The following is a 21,060-nucleotide window of genomic DNA, read 5'->3' on the forward strand; positions in this document are numbered from 1 at the left end:
TAAAAATATATGATCCCCACCACATAAACAGGTAACTCTAAATCTACTTTGAAGTTGAATCAATCAATAAGCATCTATTTGGAAACTATGCACCTAGTATCATATTATATCAAAGATAAGGCTCCTGTCCTCACAGAATATGGATCATTGGTAATCAATCATTAACCTAGTGAATGTCATAATATATTGAGGAATATATTGGAAAACTAACAAATTTCTCTGGACATCATTTATCTTGCCCTTCTGAGAGACTTGTAGATCTAGATGAGATTAGTTTGGAAAAGGTGTCTTGTTTAGTCCAGAAAATCTTCAGAGTCCAATATAGTTCTGGGCTAATCAGAGACTACAGAACCTTTATAAGGTTCTTTTTTTTTTTTTTAAGATTTTTGGATGTGGACCATTTTTAAAGTTTTTATTGAATTTTTTACAATATTGTTTCTGTTTTATGTTTTGGTTTTTTTGGCCCCAAGGCATGTGGGATCCTAGCTTCCCAACCAGGGAACAAACCCACACCACCGGCACTGGTAGGCGAAGTCTCAACCACTGGACCACCAGGGAAGTCCTTATAAGGTTCTTATAAAGAAGTAGGCTTGGAAATCAAGCAGTCTTACTTTGAATTAGCATGTTTTAGTCAAAGGTATGGAATCAATGATCAAGTATCAGTTAGGAATTTCTGTAATGCCCTCCAATGCCAAGTGACCACTAATATTCTATTTCCTACTATGATGAATCCTTGATGAGAGGCAGAAGGCATAAAGAATATTCCCAGCTATAAAATAAATTGCACTCCAATGTCTATGATTGCTAAAGATAAATTTTTTTTTTAATATAAGAAACTCACTGAATCAAATGAATGCTAATTAAAGCAAATGTAGTGTACGTAAAACTGAGGTAAGAAACCTTTAATTACGCAGGAAATCTGTGGAAGGATTAATCATTTTAAGAGAAGAATCATTTTTCCAGTAGCCCCACTGCTATGAATGATATCTTCATGAGCCTGGGCCACCTTCTCCAATGGATACTGGGGACCTATTACTGGTCTCAACCAACCAATTTCCATTCCAGCTTGAAGGGCTGCTGCAAACTGCTGAAATTCCTCCTGAGGAAAAGAAAAAGTTTTTTCAGTAGAGGAACACATGACTTAATTTTCAGAAGCATTAAAGTTTTTCAGAATCTAAGAGAACATTAAGAATTTCTCACAAATACGTAGCTTTTGTCAACTTGTCCAGAACTACAAAAAAAGTAGTTCTCTATAGGTTAACCATTAGTGCAATTTGTCTGTGACGATCTCAGTTTACAAAATACCTATCGTCCTGAAGTAATTAGTAATTGCGAATAGTATCTCCTTTCTCTTTCATAAGTGCCTTGGCTTGGAAAATAAAATTATACTGTCACCCTATCTTCTAGGGATTATCTTCTAGGGATGTTATCTTCTAGGGATTAATCCTTAACCCACTTAGATAACTAACTTTAACATCTACTTAAATTTTCAGTCTGCCTGACTAGACAAATTATATCAATGTTTAAGGTACCAAAATCAGAGTCACTTCTTTTCCTACCTTGGTGGATGAATAGAGAGCAACTCCTATTATGCTAGATTCCTTTGCCATGGTGTCCCGTGGGTTTATTTCAATAGGACCCCTGCTGCCAACAACCTAGTATGAAAAACAGCATGTCTATAGTTAAAGATGACTGCAAAATAGAGTTAAATTACGATAAAACTACAAAGTGGTAAAAAAAAAATGAGATACTTACTATTACTCGTCCTCCATGTGACAAAAGATTCAAATCGTTGCTAAGATTTACATTAGCTAGCATTTCAATAATGACATCAACTCCTTTTTCACCAACAGATTTCTATATAATATAAAAGAATGCAGAGTAGATTAGGAAAAATAATCTATATATCATAGTCCCATATATTACAGAACTGTGTTTCAAATGACATAAGATGCTATATTTTAAAGACTAATAATGCAAATTTTAAGATAATGTAATTATATAGTGATGCTGTAATTCCAAGGTACTAGCTACAACATCTAAAATGATAAAGGTCTGTATTAAATAAATTGCTATAATGAAATAAAATTTGTCCAAAATTTTCAGGTGCTTAGACTCAACTTGACTATAAAGTACTTTTTCCTTAGCTGAAAATTTTCTATCTTCAAAATGTACTTCAATAGAGAAAGAAGGAACAAATCAAAAATCCAAAACTGGATATTGGGTTTCCCATTTTTATTAAAAAACAGAAAACAAAAGAAAAAAATCACTGGCTGTTTGCTGTTGCAGGATTGTGTGTGTGTGTGTGCATTCAGTTTTGTTCTAAGTGGTCTACAATCAGCTTGGCAGACTATTTCTTTTCCTTTGGGCTCTCAGAGGTCGGTTCCCAGCATCTAAAACTGGATCTTAAATAAGCTATACATATCTACCTTATATTCATTTATTTTAACAAAAAAATGAATACCTGTGTCAGGCACTGTGAGAGGTACTAGAAATGCCAAGATGGACATAAAGAGCTCAAAACAAAGTGAGGAAGATGGAAAACACTACAATCTTCGCTGTGATGTGATGGGCTAAGTACTATATTAGCAGAAATAAACCACAGGTTACGGAGGGAATAAAAGTTAGAACTCTGATCACCTGTAAAGGTCAGAGAAAATTCCACAGAGATGATGACCTGGGCCCTGAGGGATGAGTAGGAGTTCCTTAAGTAAAACAGAAGGAAGAGGGCGCAAGAGGAAGTTAGACATGAGGCAGTCGGTCTGGACAAAAGAAACAGAAAAGCAAAGATGTAGGGACTAAGAGTACAGGTTGGAACTGGAAACTGGCCCAGCAGAGCTGAAGTACGTATCTGGGAAAGAGATGGGAGTGGGGGAAGAGGTGGGAGACAAGAAATTGCAAATTGGTTCAGACTGTGAAAACACACCAAATGCACGTTAAAAAGATTTGGACTTTTGGGGGGCAGGTGTTCATTAATTAATTCTTGTGCCAGACACTGTTTTAGGCACTGGAGGTACAGCAGGGAACAAGAAAGACAAAAATTCCTATTCTCAGGGAGCTCTCATTTCAGTTATTTCTGAAGACTTTTTTCTTTCTTTCTTCCTTTTTTTAAACAGAGAACCAAATAATGCTGGAGACAGTAGAGAAGACAGAGGGGAGATTAGCTCAGCTGGGAATAACAGTCAAGGCTGAAGAAGATGAGGACTAAACTAAGTCACAACGATGACTGGAAAAGAGAAACAGAGACGTATATGAAAGGCATGTCAGAGAAGACACTGATAGATGAGGTGACCAATTTGATGGGTAGGAGGGAGAATGGTGATTAAACAACAGGGACAGGAAATGAAATGTGGGTTTCTGTCCTGAGGGACCAGATGAGTGTCAATATCTAGTAGGCTGATGGCGTGAAGGAATGAAACAGGCCAGAGGTAGTGTTGGAAACCAGCAGTATAAGGGTACGTATGAGATGAATCAGGATGGAGGTGCAGCACCAGAGAAGATCAGAGAGCAAGGGGGAAGACCTAAGGAATACCAACATTTAAGTAAAATGAAGAGAAGGGAGACTGAAAATGAAGTCGGAGAAGTAAGAAGAGAGCCAGCTTCTAGGAGGTGTGGTCAGGGTCAGACAGGATGAGGACTGAGCCAAGAGCAGCTGCCTGGTAACTAGGCGCTTACCAGCACCCCTGACAAGCCCTGTAAGTAGCTGGGGTGGAAGCAAAACTGCAGTGGAGGTAAGGAAGTAAGAGCAGTAAGTACCCCTGACTTTTTCAAGAAGTGTGGTGGTAAAGGAGGGGGAGATAAAAAGTTAAGAGAATGTTTTTGGAGAATAAGAGAGACTTAAGCATAAGGAACCAGTAGAAGAGACGGAATTAGACTGTAAAACAAAAACATATTCTTAAAATAACTGACAATTTTTCATCTCTGATACTGGTATCATGAGTGCACACTCAATCAATTTTAGGTTCCCTCAACATATAACAAAGGAGTGCCTTTACTCAGTTTTTTGGCAAGATGATTTAGTGGTAATAAACTCTCGGTCATATTTTTCCTCAGTTTGTAATGACCTTGTTTACACAGTAATCAGTACCTGGAATATACCAATTCTTTCTCAACATGAGCAAGTAGTTTGGGGATTAGCAAAGTAATAGGTGTTTAGTAAACTGCTACTACAGCACAAATGGAGAACTTCAGAATCTGTTTGAATTCTGTTGCAGCAATGGAATGGATGCAATAATAACTAAATTCTATCTCGTGCTTTGGATGAGGTAGTGCTCACTCCTCCAAAGTATCCAGTAAACAAATAAACTTTACTCCCTAGGCTACACAGATCCAGTTTTTAATCAGTGGATAACTGCTCTTCTATGGAAAATATACACCAATAGAAATTATATTAAGACTACCTTTTTGTGGCCAGAGGTGGGGTGGAGGTGGGGGATGGGTGACAGGGGTAAAGGTGGGATCAGAAGGTACAAACTTCCAGTTGTAAAATAAGTAAGTCATGGGGGTGTAATGCATAGCACGGTACCTACAGTTAATAACACTGTATTATATATTTGAAAGTTGCTAAGAGAGTAGATCTTAAAAGTTCTCATCACAAGAAAAAAAAATTTTATAGCTGTGTATGGGGACAGATATTAACTAGACTTGTTATGGTGATCATTTCACAATATTCACAATATATATTAAAAAAAAAAAAACCTGCCTCACAGCTGCAAATACAAAGCTGTGGCTTTACTTAAAATGTGATTTGCATTAAAGAGTACCAGTTTTTATAGCTATAAGCCTCTAGAGAGGCTATATTTTACTTAGTAAAAATAAACAAGACAGAAATGATAGTGAAGGTTTGAAAACTAGACATCTCTGTTAAACTAATTAAATCTTTAAAACACACATAAGCAAAACAAACAACTTGAAGAGAGTAGTTGATAAAAGAACTTACAAAAAAAATGTCTCCCATGAAACAAAATTTTACTTTTATAAAATTATAGAACAATTTTACCTTAATTTTATCAATGTAATTAGCTTCTTTGTGATTAAACACTTCGTGGGCTCCATTTTGCAAAACAATCTTTTGTCCTTCCTCAGTACCAGCTGTGCCCAAAACCTTTAAGCCATAAGCTCTAGCAATTTGGCATGCTGCTATTCCAACCTGAAAAACAAAATATGGCCCAACATTTTATATTCTTTGCATCCCTGCAAACATTTATTAAATACATATAATGAACTTTAGGTTCTTCTAGGTTCTAGCTATTGTTAAGAAGTTTAAGAGCCTAAACAAAGAAATAAGAACAACAGCTAACTATTACTGAGCATTTATAATATGCCAGGTATTACACTCAATACTTTCTATGTATTGCTTCATTTCATCCTCACAAGAAGCCTATGAAGTAGATATTGTTATTGTCCCTGGTCCACAGATGAGAAAATTGAAGCTTATATATATGGAAACAGGAGCTGGACCAAATCAGATTACAGAGCTTGAGTCTGTAACCACTGCACAAAATGTTCATTTAGCATCTGCTTTGTGCAAAAGATACAGGGTTTAAAGATGATGAAAATGTGCTCACTGACTTCATACTTTAATTGTACATATAAAATATTACATAACAAAGGTAAGGCCTCTACCACTTAAGTGGAGGAGACAGGTACATACATGACCAAATTAACTTATTCACTAATATGATGAATGTTTATTATTTATTATGTGCAAGACATGATTCTTCATGCAAGAAATTTATGTTCTAAGGTAGGGGGAAGATAATAAACACATGAAAAAATAAATGAATAAAGTAAATTCAGAAAATGAAAAGTACTTGAAAAAAATAAAACAGCCTATTGGGTTATAAAGAGATAGGGAAAGGGGCCAGTTAGGTCATCAGGAAAGGCTGCTCTGAAGAGGTGAGACCTGAATGAAGTGAGGGATAAGCACGTGACGGTCGGGGAAGCCTGCTGGAGATGTTGTAGGCTGAATGGTCATGGTTGAACCAGGAATGAGCTTGGGGCCTTCAAAGGTCAGAAAGAGGGTCAATGTGGGACTTCCCTGGTGGCTCAGTGGTTGGGAATCCGCCTGCCAATGCAGGGGACACGGGTTTGATCCCTCACCGGGGAAGATCCCACATGCCCTGGAGCAGCTAGACTCGTGTGCCACAACTGCTGAGCCTGCGTTCTGGAGCCCACTGGCCACAACTACTAGGCCCGCATGCCTGGAGCCCGTGATCTGCAATGGGAGAGGCCGACGTGGTGAGAGGCCCGCGTGCCGCAATGAGGAGTGGCCCCCGATCGCTGCAACTAGGGAAAGCCCACGTGCAGTGGCAAAGACCTAATGCAGCCAAAAATAATAAATAAATAAATAAATTTATTTAAAAAAAAAAAATGAAAGAGGGTCAATGTGGCTTGAGGGCGGGACATGTGGGACAGCAGAAGATGAGGCCAGAGGGGCACAGAGAGGCCAAGGCACACAGGGCCTTGGAGGTAAAGGCTTTGGATTACATTTAAGAGCCATGCAGAACTACTGGAGAGTTTAAGCAGGAGAGGGGTATGATCCAAATTAGGCTTTTAAAAGAAATTCCAATCATATGAGAGGCAAAAGGAAGGTAGGGGGAAATGGGAGTAGGAAGACCAGGCCTTCCTTATAGATTGAAGGTGGAAGGTGAGGAAAAGAGAAAAATTAAGGATGTCTCCCAGGTCTTTGGCCAGATTAACTGTGTAGATTGACTGGGATAAGGAAGATTAGAGAGGATCAAGTTAGTGAGAGCATCAAGAATTCACTTTGAACATGCTGAGCTGCATATTGCTCACCTAACTGAAGATGTAAAGTCATCAGCTGAATATGGGTATGGGCTAACAAGAATTCAGAATTGGAAACGTAAATTTGAGATTCATCAGTTTAAAGCCACGGGACTTGATGAAATCACTAGGGCACTAGATAAATGTGCTTAGTATAAAGGAGAAATAAAATTATTTTAGGAATATAGATAAAAGCAATTATTTAAATTGTAATACTAGGAAATACGTTTGATCACATGCCAAATGAATGGCACAGATAAGGGTCCCATACATTTAGAGCAAGCTTTCTCAAACTTGGCACTATTGGGCCGGGTACCTCTTTGCAGCGGGGACTATGCTGTGCAGTGAAGGATGTTTAGCAGCATGCCTAGCTTCTATCCACTGGATGCCAGACCCCTTTACCCAGTTGTAACAACCAGAAATGTCCCCAGACACTGCCAGATGTCCCCAAGGGGGAGAAGAGATGATATAAAATCACCCCTTATTGATAACCACTGGTTTAAAGGAAGGTAAAATGATTATAGATTGGGCATGATAGAAAAGAATTAAGGTGAAAAATGACGATAGAAACTAATTAAAATTGTAACAGAATCACAGACTCCCAGGCCTGAAACAGACCTTAAAGAGTATATGGCATATGGGAGTGATGAGCCTGAACCCACTTGGGTTACGGTGAGGATCTGTTTGATTTCACCAAAACAAACACTGGGAACTCACTGTCTACTGAGTGCAACAGACATTCAATTCCATGAAATAACAATACACTATGTGGTTAGCATGACTGATTTTTGCTACTTTAATTTTCAATTAAAAAAACAGGGGGCTTCTAATAAAACCACATTTCAACCTAAGAGTTAATGTAAATATACCTCCTTATGCTCTAACTACTTCAAAGGGGCACTCAGTAGCTATTTTAAAGGTGCTGTTTATTCTATTCTTGTCAACAATTATACTAACAATATTCCTTCAATAGATTATATGTCATGATGTGTCAACTATTTTTTCTTCTATTTATTTTGCTGACACTAAAATAGGGCACTCCCCACCAACATATCGGAATAATAGCTGTGTTCATACATTCAACACCATTTTAAATACACAACATAATCCCAAAGGAATTTGATTTAAATGAGGACAGAAAGTACAAACAGAAGCAAGACAAAACCCAGCACTGTTTCCCTCTGATAGGGCAGGGAGGATCAGAAGTGCTTCACACACCAGGTCGCCAGCCTATCCCCGCCAGCCAAGGATTTAACAAACTCAGCCAGCACAGGGAACAGTGCGGATTCTGCCTTTTAAAAAAAAATCATGGTGAAGCAACCTGGCTTTTTACAAGAGAGTAAAGGGAATAAAAAGAGATTTTCTTTAAACTCTTCTCTCCCCTTCCTACTGAAATCTCTCCCTTTGATACAGAGCACAAGGTTAGCTCTCTGAAAGCCAAAGCAATTTAAATACATGAATGTTTGACAGATCCTTTAGTTATTTAGGGTTAAATTTAATTTAACCCCCAAATAGCCTCTTCGCTGAAGCTAAACAATGGGCGTTTTTTGACAAGGTATATCTGTCATATTTTCTCAAGCCCCAGAAAGACAATCTTGGTGTTTTTTAGTAAATAGTCTGATCTGTGAAATCCTTCAGAATTAATCTATTGAAGGTACACAGGAAGCTGGGTGTGAAACCTGGTGATACGTTCACATTAAGTAACAGATAATGCAGAGGTCTGAATTCTCTGTTTGTATTATCTGGCCACGTTTAGAGGTAAATTCACATTCTCAGGATGCCTCTCATTATTCTGGGAACAATGTGGCATTAATAGGTTACTTCTTTCCCTCTACTCTCTGGAATACACAGTGCCCTGAAAGGGTTAAGCAGCTTCCTCAAGGTGAACCATCCAGCCCCAGGCCCTATATTTTAAAAATGCGAAATCCTGTCTCCAAAATTTCTAAAGCCTTTACCTGCAGGATAGAAGTCATGTGGATTTCTTGTTAAATTCCAACCTCAGAGCTCTAACTTTTCCTCTAAGCTCCTCGGAGGCAGATTGACAGCCAGTTCCTTGAAGAGGTTTCTCACAGCCTTGCGTTGCGTGATTTCACTGCAGGGCTGATTTTATAAGTTCTGAGTCCCCCTCCCCCACAGCCCCATTAGCATTTTAAGCCATGGGTTGTGGTGTGAGGGACACAGCTGTATACTATGTACCCCACGAATGTCATCAAAGCGCAGCAGGCCAGGAGGAAGGGAGCTAGAAAGGACAAAGACTCGCAGTGTGGCTTTGCAGTGCTGTCTGGGGCAACAGTGGTAAAGCTTTAATGAGCCTTAGTTTCCTTATCTAAGGGAATGTGGAATTTACATTAACCTTAAAGAACTGTTTAAAATTCTAAATAAATATTCTTGTAACATTCACTACTTGAAGAGAAAAACAAAGCCAGTTTATCTTGGTCCATACCCAATACAGGTGGAAAACCTAATGCATACGTTTTTGACCTGGTAATCTATTGAATTAACCAAGAAATGCTAAACTAATGACAGGGAATCACCTTCAGAAGATGGAATTTAAAGAAGCCTCGCTACAAAAAGAAAAAAAGCACCCCTGACTATATTTACAAATTTGGCTTTTAAAAACAACTTAAAGAAATACAACGTGAAACGCACAAACGTAAGCTCTTTTAAAAATAAACTTAAAGAACAGATACTTACCCCTCCACTAGCCCCATGAACCAGAACACTTTCTCCAGCTTTCACACGGGCACTGAAAAAGAAAGCATAGCTTCATCACCTTACTCTGGAGCTAATTAAGCTCAATGCTTGTCATAATTCTTAAGAGAACTCTACCCTCAGTTCAACTAACACTTACCCAAAGAGGAAACTCATCGTGATATATAACCCAAGATATTCTCCAAGCTCCACAGGATCAAACAATGGTTCTTCAGAGCCACAGATAAAAGTAAACCTTCAATTCACTTATTCATTCAACAAATGTTTATTGGAAGTCTATCACATGCCAGGCACCGTTGGGATGCTGGGATCACGTTATTGGGCTACCTTCTCAGAGGCCTTGTTGGTGTGTTAAGTGAAATTGCTTCACCTAGAGGAACTGGAGTCCGCCATTCATTCCCACAGAAAGTGTCGCAAAACAGGGTCGTTACAGCTCAGTCTTTATTCCATGGTAAACACAGAGTAATACCCAAGTAAACATAGCAGCTACTGCCTTCCTTCTCCATGCCTTTGAATATCTGGCTGCACAGCCTCTAAGCCCTCGCTTCAGGAAGCAATGCTGAGTCAGTGATGGTAAGAGAGTATAAAACACAATAAATCCTGTCACACAGGTTCCCCTGTCAGCCCCTAAAATGTCCAGACCCTCTGGTGAAATGACATATTCTTTTTACTTCTGGTTCATACCACTGTTTTTCTATTGCACTGAAAACATGGAACATGGAACGTGCAGCAAGACAAAGAGGGATGCCTTATCATTTCAGATGGACAAGTGCTGATGTCACAAGCCAGCAACCAATGTGTGATCCAGAGCTGACGCCCAGCAAGGATCCTTTACTCACCAGGACAATAGGGCGTGGCCACCCTGTACAGACATTATGTTCAATCTGGGAGTGAGAACACAGTAACCTGGAGTCCTGCTCAAGCCCCCGTGCCAACAGCTGACAAATGACAATTGTGAGTCAGTAAATGAAGTTTCTCCAACATGCTTGCTTGGAGATGAGGGGTTGAGGGCAGTGAGTTAAACTGAGGGTTTGCAACGATAAACTGAGATAGGTATTACCAAAACATTTAAAAAAGTAAAATACAAATGTAAGGGAATAGGATTACTAACGTTATGCCATGGGTCATGAAATGCTTCCCAGTGATTGTTTTTTAAATCTTATAAACAACTCCTCACACACTAAGCACATTCTCCTAAACCTCTGGGCCTGCAGTGGGTGGAGCAAAAGCTGGCTAACCCTCTCCTGGATCCCCATGGCTACGATCCTTCTATCCTTGTGTAGGGTCACTGTGATGGTTAATTTTATGTGTCAGTTTGGCTGGGCCATGGTGCCAGATATGAGTCAAACATTCTGGATGTTTCTGTGAAGGTGCTTTTTTGGATGAGATTAACATTTAAGTCAGTAGTCTTTGAATAAAGCAGATTATCTTCCATAATGTGGATGGGCTTCACCCATTCAGTTGAGGGCCTTAATAGAACAAAGACAGACTTCTCCCAGAGCGAGAAGGGATTCTGTCAGCAGACTGCATTTGGATTTGAACTGCTGCTCTTATTGGGCTCTAGAGCTTGCCAGCCTCCCCATCAGATTTTAGACTCACCAAGCCTCCACAAGTCAATCTATCAATATATACATTCTGTTGGTTCTGCTTCTCTGGAGAACCCGAACTAACAGTCCTCTGTCCCTGGGGCCCACGGCAGGCCTGGAGCATGTGGCCTGGCCTTCTGTGCTGCTGTAGCACCCCATCGCAGTTACTGAAGACTAGGACCTGGCACATAGGCTTCCTCCTCCACCCCCAATCCAGCCCCAATCTGGGAGATTTCAACATTCGTGGGAGGAAACCCGCAAATCACAATTCCTGAATTCTCCTCTGCTTTTATCACTCTCTCCCTACACCTGGTAGCCACCCCTAACCATTCTACCTGAGGAATATGAGACACTAACAAGCAATATTAACCTCCTATCCTAATTCTGTCCTATACTCCTCCTATCCCATACTCTCTCAAAACTTCTTCTTCAGCTTCACAGATCGCTGTCTCTCAATTGCTCCTTTTCTGCCCTCTTGCTGCTCCTGGCCTCACTTCCCTCCCTAGTCAGCGTGGACCCCATGGTACACTGCCCCAACTTCTCTCTGTCTTCCTCCTTCAACGTCTCACCTCCCTGCCCACCAACGTTCCATAATTACACTACCTCCTCCAGGCTTTACAGATGAGTTCTCCTTTCGACTGAAGCCAATCTCTCTATCTCTGTCCTAAGTCGTCTCCTTGCCCTGCTCAGGATCTTGTTCCATCTGCCACTCCGCCCTCTCTTCCAAGCCTTCCATCTCTCCCTCTCTGACAGATCCTTTCTCAGCTACAAACATGTCCAAGTCCTGTCCATCCTTAAAAAAAACCTTTTGTTCCCACACTCTCCTCAAGTACTCTTCTACCCCTTCCTGCCTGTCTCGCCCACTTTTTAAGAGTAGTCTCCATTCAAGAATTGATTTTTTTTTCCTTCCTCAACCCACTCAATCAAGCTTCTGTCCACCACTCTACTGAAAATGAACTGACGAAAGCAACCGATGACCTCCTAATTGCTAAGCCCGGCTGGTATTTTTTCCCAAATAGCCCTCACTGCTGCATTTGACAACTAGCTTACCTCCTTGTTAGCAACATCAACTACTACCCCTAACACTACCCACACTGACTGTACTACTCACATACTAAGAGCTTTACATGCACTAATTACCTCATTTAATTCTCAGCACGCCCCATGAGGTACGTGCTATTATTATCATCCATGTTTTTCAAGTCAGTAAACTACAGTTGAGACAGGAAAGCAACTTGACCAGTAGTAGGTGGAGACAATACTATAACCTAGGTATTCCTGTCTTCAACACCTACGAGCTTAACAGATGTTTAACAGACGTGGTGACTCTGGACTCTCTTGCCCTTGGGATACACTCCCTTTGGTTCCCTTAGGACTCTGTTCCCTACGTTTGACCACACTCTTCAATGCTCACTAAGGTTCTAGTCTCACTCCACTGTTCTTCTCACTCCCTGAGGGATTTCAATGACTTTCATTTTGTCAGCTCTCCACATGCTGACAGCCCCAAATTTATACCTCCAAGCTTCAAGCTTCAGACTCTTTCATCCGACAGACTGCTGGACTTCTCCATGACGATGTCTGTCTTAGTTTCACATTCAAAACTGAACTCAGTTTCCCTTTGAAACTTTTTCCTCCTTCTCTTTGTCAAAGTAAACATTACCCAAGTTTAAAGCTGTAAGTATTCTTAAGCTCTTTCTCTCCCTCATTCTCCACATGCAGTCACCAAATATTTCTGATTTTACCCCCTAAACAGTTGTCCTTTCCTCTCCATCTCTACCACGACCCTTGCTGTAGCCCTTAAGTATTGTTCCTAGAGGGTACTTCTATAAGACCCTCCCATCTCTTTCTCCATTCCCGTCATCAAATCCATCCTTCGCATAGCAAATAGGTGATCTTACTGAAACACAAATATGACAATATCACTCTCCTGAAAAAAACACTGTATGACTCCCCCAATCCCTTAAGGAACAATGTGTGAGCGCTATAATCTAGCTTTTTATTATCTGAATCCCGCCTATTTGATAATGGCAGCTAACATTTATTGAGAGATTACTATGTTCCAACCTTATTCTTCAGCACTCTTTGCCTTGAAATCTTCTATCTAACAAAAGCAAACTGCTATAGCTCTTTCTCCCCAGATACCATGATGTTTGCCCCCCACACCAACTATTCCCATTGTCTAGGATGCCCTCCCCACTCCCAGCTACCCTTCCCCAGGATAAGTCCCTCTGATCCTTTTCAAATATCTAGAGAATTTAATTACAATATAGATTCTCAGGTATCATCCATGGAAACTGACCAGTGGGTCTAGGGTAGAGCCCTTTTAAGTTGCAGCAATTAGTTTCTGGAGCTGGATAACAAGATTTTTGAACCATGGCTTTAAAATAATCCAAGTCTTACATCTTGCCACGAAGCCCTAGCTCATCACCACAGGCACATCCCTTGTGATCCCATAGATACCTATGCACATCTCTACCACTGTCCTTTCCACATTATACATCAATATTATTACTCTTACTCCCTTACTCCCTTCACTTACTAGACTGTGAGCATGACGAAGACAAAGACAGTGTTTTGCTCTTCTTTTTTTTCTTCAGTGATTAGAATAGTCTCCCAAATTAGCAGTTTCTACTCCATAAATCTTAATGGGAACCAAATGGGAACCAAAAATGACCGACGGTGGACGGGTGGTAGGAAGCATAAATTATATATTATCCTCCTCCAGTTAATGTTGCCCTCCTCTAGTGCTGATTATAAAGCTGACAGAGTGTGTTATTACCTGTGAAGCAGAGCTCGATAGGCAGTAAAATACGGGATCCCGATGGCAGCTCCTTGTTTAAAGTCCAGTTTTTCTGGTAGTGTGTAAACAGTGTGATCGGCTGCCAGAGCATATTCTGCGTAGCCCCCAGAGATTGTGCTTGTAGTGAAAACCCTGTCACCTTTCTGGGGAAAGCAATAAATTAATAAATGCTTTAGGGATTAAAAATGATGTCAAAATGGGTACGATCCTTTATAATGCAACCTTTATAACAGGAAATAAATGAGTATTTATATACTGTTTTCTACATCCTAAGGTCTCATAAAAATAACTTCAAAATACCGAACATTTTAAAATGTTCTATTAATGGGAACTAGTAAGAAGTAAAATCAAGGGAAATAGGAAAAATAAAAGAAAGAATGTCCAGAATGGTCTAATAATAATGATGATAACTAACCTTTATTGAGTGCTTGCTGTGCTAGGCACTGCGTTAAGTGTCTAATGAGTATTATCTAATTTGATCTTCATGACAGCCTATGAGGAAAGTACTTTCATTATCTCCCTTTAGATAATCCCACTACACAGATGAGGAAACTGACGCACATACAAGTTCAGTAATTAGCTCAGATCAAGCAGTTAGTAAATGGCAGTTAATATAAAACTTTTTTTTTCTTTTTTTGGTCCAAAATACCAAGGGAGAAGAAACAAATAAAATGTAAGGTTTCTTCCACACACCAAACACCTGTTCTAAATCTTTTCCATAGATTTGTTTCTGTATTTCCCTCATTTTTCATGCATACACCAAAAAGCAGGCAACTCTGCCTGGATCTGACCAGCAAAGATGAGCCAGGACAGATGTCTTCACCTGTCACAGCACTAGAAACATAAAAACTCTCAATAAACAAACGTCTGCTGGGTCCTTGCTACTGGAAAGCAGAAGCATGACTGAGGGTAAGGTAAGGCACCACACAAGCACTACAGGCCTGCCCAAAGTAACCTGCACACTAGGGAAGTTAGACTGCCCAGTACAAGCACCTCTCCTAACTCCTATTTCTTTTTTTTCTCCATAATACGTGGAAATCTTATAAGATTTCTTTTTAATTGAGCATGACATAGGCAACAGAGTTGTTGCCACCTATGTAGGATTACAGATTCAAGAATAAATATATATGAGAGTGTACACACACACACACAACAGTTTACAAAGATACAGGAAAATAAAAAACACCTGTAGAAAATAGTTTTCATGTTACTTGTTATGCAGGTCAGCCTAAAACCAAACTTAGTGGCTAAGTTTGAGAAAGAACGGTCTTCCATTCCTTTCAGTAATAGAAGAGTACACTGTACAATGATGAAAATCATTATCATTTTTTGCCTCTTCTCATTATTGCCCCCCTGCAACACACACACCCAAGATAAAGTAAGAGAATACAGTTTTTCATAATCTATTTCACAGGTCTATTAAAGAACTAGCCTCAACAATCTCAATGTAGTAGAGAGAATATGAACATTAGAGTCTGCCATACCTACATTCAAATCCTGGCTCAGTCATTTATTAGCTGAATTCTATATCAGCTATGAATTACAATAAAAGCTAACTCCTATTTCTTAAAGAGAATAAAAAAGGAAATACTCCTCGGAATAAGCAAAACAGTAAGGCAATAATTCTCAGTATACTTAAATTTGCCCTATAATAAAGCACTATGTGGTGAGGTAGAGATAAAAAAGGTTCAAAAGGCACCTAGGAGTCAAAGACAAGCATCACTGCTTAACAGTGTTGCCTGCAAATGGTCAAGTATGACTAATGTAAGATTAATTCTGTTTTTACAGCTTAAAAACACATTGCATTGATTTCAATATAATTCAAACCTGTTCTGAGAATCCACTACGGAAAGTAGTACTTCAAGTTCTGTGATGGATATTAATAGCAAGACACTCTCCCTAATCTCAAGCTTCTTAAATGCTAGGAAGAGAAAAAAAAGGATAGAAATAATTACAAAGCAAGGCAAATACGATGGGCCGTCAAAGATAGGTACAAGAAAAAGAAAGGAATTATTTCTAAGTTGAAGGACTCAAGAACAGCTTCACTGAGAAACTAGTATTTGAGGTAGGCTTCGAAGGACAGAACAAGATCTTGAATTGAAAACCAGACCTGGGAAAAGTCATTATGGATGAAGGAAACAAAGTACATCAAGGAACAGTGGCAGGAATAGGTGCTGAGAAATCATCAGCATTCATTCCCAACGAATAAGTAGTTTAATGTGTGGAATGTAATAGTTTCGGGAGATAAAATGAAAAGAAATGAAAGCTGGAGGGTAAAAGCCCTTGAACCCATGTATATAAGTTTCAGTTTAGTTCTGCCATGCAGAAGAGCCAATATGAACAAAGACACAGAGATGAAAGAGCATGGGATATGCAGGGAAGAACAAACAGTTATTACTAAAGAATAAACTACAGGGTGAGAAGGAATGGGAGATAAGAATGGAAAAAGATAGGTGGGGGAGAGAGCACGAAACAGTCTTCTTTCATAACATAAGCAGTTCCAGCAGTACCTTGAAATCTACAGAGAATTAATGCAAGAGTTAAAACAGAGATGTAGAATAATCATAAGTACATTTTAGAAAATTACTCCTTATAGAGCAAGGATAGATTCTCAGGGGAAGAAGGGAGGGTGGTAAGTTGTACCTATTATAGAAATCCAGGTAAAGGACCATGTAAGATAACCAGAACTACACTACAGGCAGTGGGGAGGAAAAGAGGAGAGAGGAAACAGTTCCAGTAAGGGAGAGCTGAGTGAGGGAGAGTGAATGGAGAGGTAAGCCTCAAACCCCAGATGTCACCAAGACAGTCACATGAGACAGCAGCAGATCTGCTGTGAGAAAAGATGAGCTCCCTTTTAGACACAATGAGTAAGAGGTTTCTGGAGGTTGCCGATGTGGGTCCTGTGCCCTGCAACACAACCTTCTGTGATGATGTAAATGCTCTGCATCTGCACTGCCCAATAGGGTAGCCACTAGACATCTGGGTCTATTAAGCATTTGAGTAAATGAACTTTTCATTTTAATTGAATGTGAATTTTAAATAGCCTTGTGTGGCCAGTGGCTACTGTATTTGGACAGCACGGGTCCAGAGCTTATTAGAAGATTCTAAGCTAAGGATATCACATGTGATAATGGAAACCAAGGGTGTGTATGAGACCATCATGAGGGAGAAAATATAAAAAGCAGAGTCTAAGTAGGGACGGCGAGCGCTGGGCAACACACCAAGATGTGAGGGGCATGCAGAGAAAAGGGAGCTTGAAAAAGGATGCCCAGAGAGGAAGGGAGAGAGAGGATGTCACAGGAGCTGAAGAAAAAGATTTTTAAGAAAAGTAAGTGGCTGAGAGTGTCAAGTGTCACACAGAAGTCAAGAGAGATAATGACATAAAAGGGCCCATTAGCTCCAGCAATATAGAGGCCATTAGTGAGCGGTGGGGGCAGAAGCCAGACTGCCACAGGCGGAGGAGTGGAAAGCTGTAGGAATTTGCCTGGCTTCCTGGGCCTGGGCCACGTTAATCTTCGCTGTCTCAGTTCAATTTTGGTAAATGTGCTGCCATAGTTGAGCAGGTCAAGGAATCATGAGGAAAGACGAAAGAACATGAATTTACTATGTTTTTTATGTCTTTTGGCACATAAATAATGAAAGCCCTGATCATAACATTTTCATTGACTCGGTCACCTTGGTCTGAGTCACAGCTCTAAAAATGTAGAGCTGACCTTGCATTTTTTCATCTTTTACTGATTATTCAAAAGAATTAGCCTTCCCTGTATTCTGTGAAACTAATTTTATAGAAGAAATAAAAAACTATGCTGGCTGTGTATTACCAAGAGTTAGGAAATAGTATAATTTCCTTGCTTCTTTTCTTTCCTTACGTATTTCTGTCAAATCAAAGGATCATAGTTCAATTCTGCGGGGATGTGGAAACACAGAAATGACCCAGCACTTACTCCCAACAATCAGACAAGCAAGGTCTCTGGATAAAAGGTAATTTCTTTTTTGACTAGAGGAGTCCCCCAAGTGGCAGAAATTGTGTAATGGGGCCTTTTAAAGACTTAAACACAGATATACTTTACAGCTATGTTAAAATGTTAAAAAAATACATACATATTAAGCTAAAATAGAAATAATTAAAAATGTAATACCTTGAAAGCAGATACACTCTCTCCGACAGCTTCTATTATTCCGGCCACATCTAAGCCAGGAGTATAGGGTAGAAGTGGTTTTCTACTGTAAGTACCAGAGCGAATATATGTGTCCACCGGGTTTACACCACATGCTTGGACTTTAATTAGAACCTGCAATAACAATGTACTTTAGTTCAAACAGAGCATTTAGGCATTCATTCAGCATTATGCTAGGACTGTAGTGATTATGGAAGCTATAAAAATGGTGAGGAAAACCCTGCCTTCAATGAGCTCACGTTACAGTTTTACAAACCCAACATATACACACACTATAATATATAAAATAACTAATAAGAACCTGCTGTCTAGCACAAGGAACTCTACTCAGTACTCTGTAACGGCCTATATGGGAAAAGAATATAAAGAAAAAAGAGAGTGGATATATATATATATGTATAATTGATTCTCTTTGCTGTATACCTGGAACTAATACTACATTGTAAATCAACTATACTCCAATAAAAATTTAAAAAATAAAATAAAATCTGAGTGCACTAATAAAAAGAAAAAAAAGATAAGACAGAATGGTTTATGTGCTATAGTATAAACATTTGGGAAAAACAGTGGTGGAAATATGAGCGGATGTGTGGCAGAGACCACTATGTGCTCATCAAATCTATTTCCTCCTCCTCCTAGGCAGGTAGGAAGAATATTCCTTCCTGGCTCCTTCACAGTTACGAGTAGCCAAATGGAATGTGAACAAAAGTGATGAGAGCTCCTTTCAGGCCTGGCCCACAAAGACCTTCCTAGGCAATTCACATAGTGTCTCCACCCTTCCATAGCAAACTCAGAAGAAAGGTGTTGAAGGTGGCAGAGCCACATGATGGAAGAAATCCAGGTCCCTAAATCACTTTGGAGGAGAACTCTATCCACCAACATTTTAGAATTGTGGAATTTAGTGAATGAGACATCATTTTCTATTGTTGAACCCTTGACATTTTGAGGCTACATCAACAATAGAAGCTAATTTTACCTTAACTGATACAGAACGATTACTTCTGCTATAAAAGTAAGGAAAGGTCTTACAAAGGAAGTGTATTTGAGCTAGGTCTTAAAGAATGAGTAGAAATTCTTTCAGAATGGGAGAAAAAGGCTATTTCAGGTTAAAGGAATAGTATGTGCAAAGACAGAAGGAATGACAGGACCTCTTGGGGAAACCAGATAAAGCTTGTGTTGTTACAGCAGTCTGTTGAGAAGGAATGATAAGAAATAAATCTTTGCCAAATTATGGCCACACTGTAAAAACTCTCATAAAGCTTGCTAAGGAAATTAGACTTGAGAGCCATGGAAGGTGCAATAACAAAAATACACAATTTTTATTGAAAAAGTATATTGCTGAAGTCACCGGAAATGATTAAACTCTGCATTTAAATTTTCTTATATGCGAAAAAGCATGTATGCAGAAGAAAATTATTTTCCCCATGCATAAAACAAAGATCATGACTGAAAGTCTGTAATAGAATAACTTGTTCAAACCTACTTATGACTCCATTCAGAAAAATCCAATTACACAGATGATTCTCAACTTTAAAACTTTTCTTACAAGATGTTATTCCTTTTCATACATTTACTTCACTAGTTAGAATTATGTTAGCCTTGTCAGAGCTTATAGAGGCAAACAGTGTAAACTCTGTCCTAATTCAATGTCTTTATAAAGCATTGTGAGTTTGCTTCTTTCGAACATTAGCTTGATATGCTAGAGATGCACACTCAGTGTAATTATTGCCTGTTTTTAAGTAATGATTTCCACCTGATGGTCTTTCGGAATTGGTATGGCAACATTCGACTGGAGTTTCAGCACTTCTGGTCCACCAAATTCAAAAACTCTAATAGCTCTCATCAACTTCTGTCCAGTCGTCATGGTGACCTAGATACTAAGGAAAAAAATTAACATATTGTCATATTGCATCTAGGCTATCACTGTGTTTTTTCCCCTGGAGGGAGAAGATCAAACAATTTTTCAAACAACAGTTTAAATCATGAGCTTACCACTGATCTCATTTCATGTTTGAGGACCTTTCATCTTACAAATCCTTCAGCTGCAAAGCAAAGTACTTCATATTACTTCCTGTAGGGATTCAGTGCCTTCAACAAGGGAATCAAACATACAAACAAAAACATCTGGATAGGTGAGACATGATACAGTATCTTACGTTTCCTTTGGTGTAAGCTTGGGCTGCAACATCTTGGAATTCTAGGAGCTAATTTAAGTTTTCTTAACATTAGATAAATAGATCTTCTTTTGTTAGATTATGTAATATTTCAAATATAGAAAGAAATATAAAGAATATAATAAACATTTACCTGCCACCCAGCTTTAACAAATCTTAACATTGTAAAAACCTAAAACATGTACATGTAACCAAAGCCTCCGGTACCCATCCCCAATCCCATTTCTGTCCCACAGTTTTAAGAGATGACTATTCCCATAAACTCAGTGCTCATCCTTCTCAGGCATGATGTAATACCACTGCCACATGTATTTGCATTGGTAAACAATATCTGCTATTGTTATTGTTTTGCATGTTTTCAAACTTTATTTAGTTTGGATCATATTGTACTGAATTCTGAAACTTGCTTTTTCTTCTCAGCATTAAGTTTTTGAGATTTATCAATGTTGAAACACTTAGTTTTATGAAGCTCATTCATCTTAACAAAGAACAAACATTAAAAACTAAAAACACTACTTTGTATGTAATCTTTTTTAATAATGAGGGTAATTTATAGTTAACCTTTCTCTGCTACCACTGTTAATATTGAAATGAAAACTCAAGAGTTAAAATAAGTTTAGAAAAGGTAAAGAATATTTATAGAGAGAATTGGATAACTTTGAAAATCTTATACCTATAGAGATGCAATGAAAGGGCTTTGACTGATCTCCATAATTTTATTTGTGTGCTATGACAATTTCTTGAAATTAACCATATCAAATATCGTTAGACTCTGCCACCACCGGGAACATCTTTGCTAACTTCTGGAATAATCATATTCACCA

General features: G+C 39.0%; 1 protein-coding gene across 3 annotated transcripts in view; it reads right to left on the reverse strand.

Annotated features, from left to right (window-relative positions):
* CRYZ (crystallin zeta) overlaps positions 1–21,060 on the reverse strand; it is a 25,044-nt gene continuing 3,984 nt past the window's right edge. For 2 of the 3 annotated variants that reach the window (XM_079927753.1, XM_079927751.1), the window contains exons 2-10: positions 20,055–20,104; positions 19,816–19,939; positions 18,024–18,176; positions 13,864–14,027; positions 9,481–9,532; positions 5,000–5,149; positions 1,756–1,857; positions 1,560–1,655; positions 1–1,099 (exon numbers count right to left, since the gene is read on the reverse strand). In XM_079927753.1, coding sequence (XP_079783879.1) covers positions 935–1,099; positions 1,560–1,655; positions 1,756–1,857; positions 5,000–5,149; positions 9,481–9,532; positions 13,864–14,027; positions 18,024–18,176; positions 19,816–19,926 — 993 coding nt within the window. In that variant the 5' untranslated portion in view covers positions 19,927–19,939; positions 20,055–20,104 and the 3' untranslated portion in view covers positions 1–934. The remainder of the gene's footprint in view (positions 1,100–1,559; positions 1,656–1,755; positions 1,858–4,999; positions 5,150–9,480; positions 9,533–13,863; positions 14,028–18,023; positions 18,177–19,815; positions 19,940–20,054; positions 20,105–21,060) is intronic. The other variant, XM_079927752.1, reaches the window with a different exon arrangement.

Source organism: Stenella coeruleoalba (assembly GCF_951394435.1).
Source record: "Stenella coeruleoalba genome assembly, chromosome: 1".
Classification (NCBI taxonomy): Eukaryota; Metazoa; Chordata; class Mammalia; order Artiodactyla; family Delphinidae; genus Stenella; species Stenella coeruleoalba.